Source organism: Ipomoea triloba, chromosome 8, assembly GCF_003576645.1.
Source record: "Ipomoea triloba cultivar NCNSP0323 chromosome 8, ASM357664v1".
Lineage (NCBI taxonomy): Eukaryota > Viridiplantae > Streptophyta > Magnoliopsida > Solanales > Convolvulaceae > Ipomoea > Ipomoea triloba.
Window position 1 is genome coordinate 20,208,419 of NC_044923.1, and position 3,151 is coordinate 20,211,569.

Genomic DNA, 3,151 nt, shown 5'->3' on the forward strand with positions numbered 1-3,151 from the left:
AATCTGACTGCGTTGCAACGAGAACACGCTATAATTATTGGTTTCCTCTTGGCTGACAACTGAGTTGAAATCCCCGGCCACCATCCAAGCTCCTGTAATCCCGTGTTTAGCCAAAGACAATTCACTCCAGAGCCTCCGTCTGAGGTTGTGGGTCAGGCTTCTATAGACCACCGCATAGTGCCAAGCCTCCTGGTTTGCCTCCTGGCCCTGGAGAAGCACGAATTGGGGATAAGTGCGTATTACTGAAATATGTAAAGAGTTATTCCAGAAGACCCAAATTCCACCGCTAAACCCAACCGCCTCTACCCGGATCCAATCCGAGAAAACCAGCTTTGTGCAAATGACATTAGCCTGGGAGCCCGAGACTTTAGGTTCAACCAGACCCAGGACATCCGGCCTGTGGGAGTGGATCATATTTTTAAGGACGCGGAGGAAGGCTCCCCCCCCCCCCCACCTTGACAATTCCAGGTGATAAAAATCATAGACACAGAGGTGAAAAAAGGTGCAAAACACAAAAGACGCGCAAAGGAAAGCCCGAAAGCAAAGAACTAGACTAAGGGCCGGATGTCCTGGGTCTGGTTGAACCTAAAGTCTCGGGCTCCCAGGCTAATGTCATTTGCACAAAGCTGGGTTTCTCGGATTGGATCCGGGTAGAGGCGGTTGGGTTTAGCGGTGGAATTTGGGTCTTCTGGAATAACTCTTTACATATTTCAGTAATACGCACTTATCCCCAATTCGTGCTTCTCCAGGGCCAGGAGGCAAACCAGGAGGCTTGGCACTATGCGGTGGTCTATAGAAGCCTGACCCACAACCTCAGACGGAGGCTCTGGAGTGAATTGTCTTTGGCTAAACACGGGATTACAGGAGCTTGGATGGTGGCCGGGGATTTCAACTCAGTTGTCAGCCAAGAGGAAACCAATAATTATAGCGTGTTCTCGTTGCAACGCAGTTCAGACTTTGTCGATTGGATTCAGACAGAAGGCTTCATCGATATGGGCTTCAGCGGCCCGCGCTTACCTGGGCTAAAGGAGGTTCTTCTGGTCAAACAAAAGGAGCTAGACTTGACAGGGCCTCTCGTAACGTTAGCTGGCGACAGCGCTTCCGAAAGCTAACGTCTTAGTCTAGTTCTTTGCTTTCGGGCTTTCCCTTTGCGCGTCTTTTGTGTTTTGCACCTTTTTTCACCTCTGTGTCTATGATTTTTATCACCTGGAATTGTCAAGGGGGGGGGGGGGGGGAGCCTTCCTCCGCGTCCTTAAAAATATGATCCACTCCCACAGGCCGGATGTCCTGGGTCTGGTTGAACCTAAAGTCTCGGGCTCCCAGGCTAATGTCATTTGCACAAAGCTGGGTTTCTCGGATTGGATCCGGGTAGAGGCGGTTGGGTTTAGCGGTGGAATTTGGGTCTTCTGGAATAACTCTTTACATATTTCAGTAATACGCACTTATCCCCAATTCGTGCTTCTCCAGGGCCAGGAGGCAAACCAGGAGGCTTGGCACTATGCGGTGGTCTATAGAAGCCTGACCCACAACCTCAGACGGAGGCTCTGGAGTGAATTGTCTTTGGCTAAACACGGGATTACAGGAGCTTGGATGGTGGCCGGGGATTTCAACTCAGTTGTCAGCCAAGAGGAAACCAATAATTATAGCGTGTTCTCGTTGCAACGCAGTTCAGACTTTGTCGATTGGATTCAGACAGAAGGCTTCATCGATATGGGCTTCAGCGGCCCCGCGCTTACCTGGGCTAAAGGAGGTTCTTCTGGTCAAACAAAAGGAGCTAGACTTGACAGGGCCCTCTGTAACGTTAGCTGGCGACAGCGCTTCCCGAAAGCTAACGTCACGCACCTTCCGCGGGTCTCTTCTGACCATGCTCATCTTCTCATTCGGCTTACGGACAGCAGGGGCAACCATGGACAAACCGGTTTCAAATTTCGGGCAGCATGGCTCACGTCCCCGCAACTGCTAGAGGTTGTTCACAACACTTGGAGAAAGGACCAATGCCTGCAGGATAATATTTGGCGAATGTCTGTGGAATTGACCAAATGGAATAGGGAAGTCCTTGGAAGCATTACTCACCGCAAAAATATTGTCCTGTCCCGGTTAGGAGGGATCCAGAAAAGCCTGGTGAAGTTAGAGAAGAAACTTACGGAGGAATATCAGAACATTTTGTATCAGGAGGAACTCACGTGGTTCCAACGATCTAGGGAAGAATGGATCGTTTCAAGTGACCGTAACACAGCCTACTACCACGCTGCCGCCACCATCAGGAAGGCTCGTAACACTGTGACTTATCTGAAGGATGAGAATGGTGTGTGGATTGAGGACGTGGACCTACTCAAAGATCACGTTCGACAATACTACATGACTCTTTTTGAATGCGACGGAAACAGGAGGAGGTGCAACGACTGACTGCCAACGACTGGGCTGGGTTCAATTTAGATATATCGAAAGAGGAGGTGCATGGGGCGTTAACAGATATGGCTCCGTTCAAAGCCCCGGGTCTCGTTGGTTACCACGCTGCTTTTTACCAACACATGTGGGGCACCGTGGGGGATAATCTCTTTGATCTGGTGAATCAGGCATACCGGTCGGGCACTTTACCAGAGGGTTTGAATGACACCCTACTGGTCCTTATTCCAAAAGTTGAGATCGTCCGGGACTGCCTTGATAGATTTTGTGCGGCCTCAGGTCAACGGGTGAGCTACAGCAAATCACAGGTTTTGTTCTCAAGGAATGTGCATCACGATCTGGCCGAGGACATTGCCTTGAGGCTTCACATCGAGCGAACGGAGGATCTGGGGAAGTATCTCAGAGTTCCGTCTTTCCATGGTTGCATCACCTGCCGCACCTTTAACGACCTCTTGGAAAGAGTGAACGCTAGGCTAGAAGGTTGGAAGACTAAGCTTCTTTCCATGGCTGGTCGAGTCACGTTAGCAAAATCGGTGCTAAATGCCATCCCGTTTTACACAATGAAAACTACTGTTCTTCCAAAAAGTGTTTGCCAAGCGATCGAGAAAAAGACCCGCCGTTTCATCTGGGGTAACACAGACCATGGGACCAATAAAATCAGCTTAATCAACTGGGACACGGTGACCGCACCATAGGCCAATGGTGGACTCGGCCTTAGACGTCTCCAAGACATGAATACGGCTTG

At 50.1% G+C, this 3,151-nt stretch overlaps 1 protein-coding gene across 1 annotated transcript; it reads left to right on the top strand.

Annotated features, from left to right (window-relative positions):
• Positions 1 to 1,260: 1,260 nt before the first annotated feature.
• LOC116027103 lies at positions 1,261 to 2,406 on the top strand. Its single transcript, XM_031268529.1, has one exon. It carries the CDS (start codon positions 1,261 to 1,263, stop codon positions 2,404 to 2,406), a length of 1,146 nt encoding a protein of 381 aa, XP_031124389.1.
• Positions 2,407 to 3,151: the final 745 nt, after the last annotated feature.

Coding starts and splice junctions, on each gene's coding strand:
- LOC116027103 (XM_031268529.1), top strand. CDS start 1,261: ATGATCCACTCCCACAGGCCGGATGTCCTGGGTCTGGTTGAACCTAAA.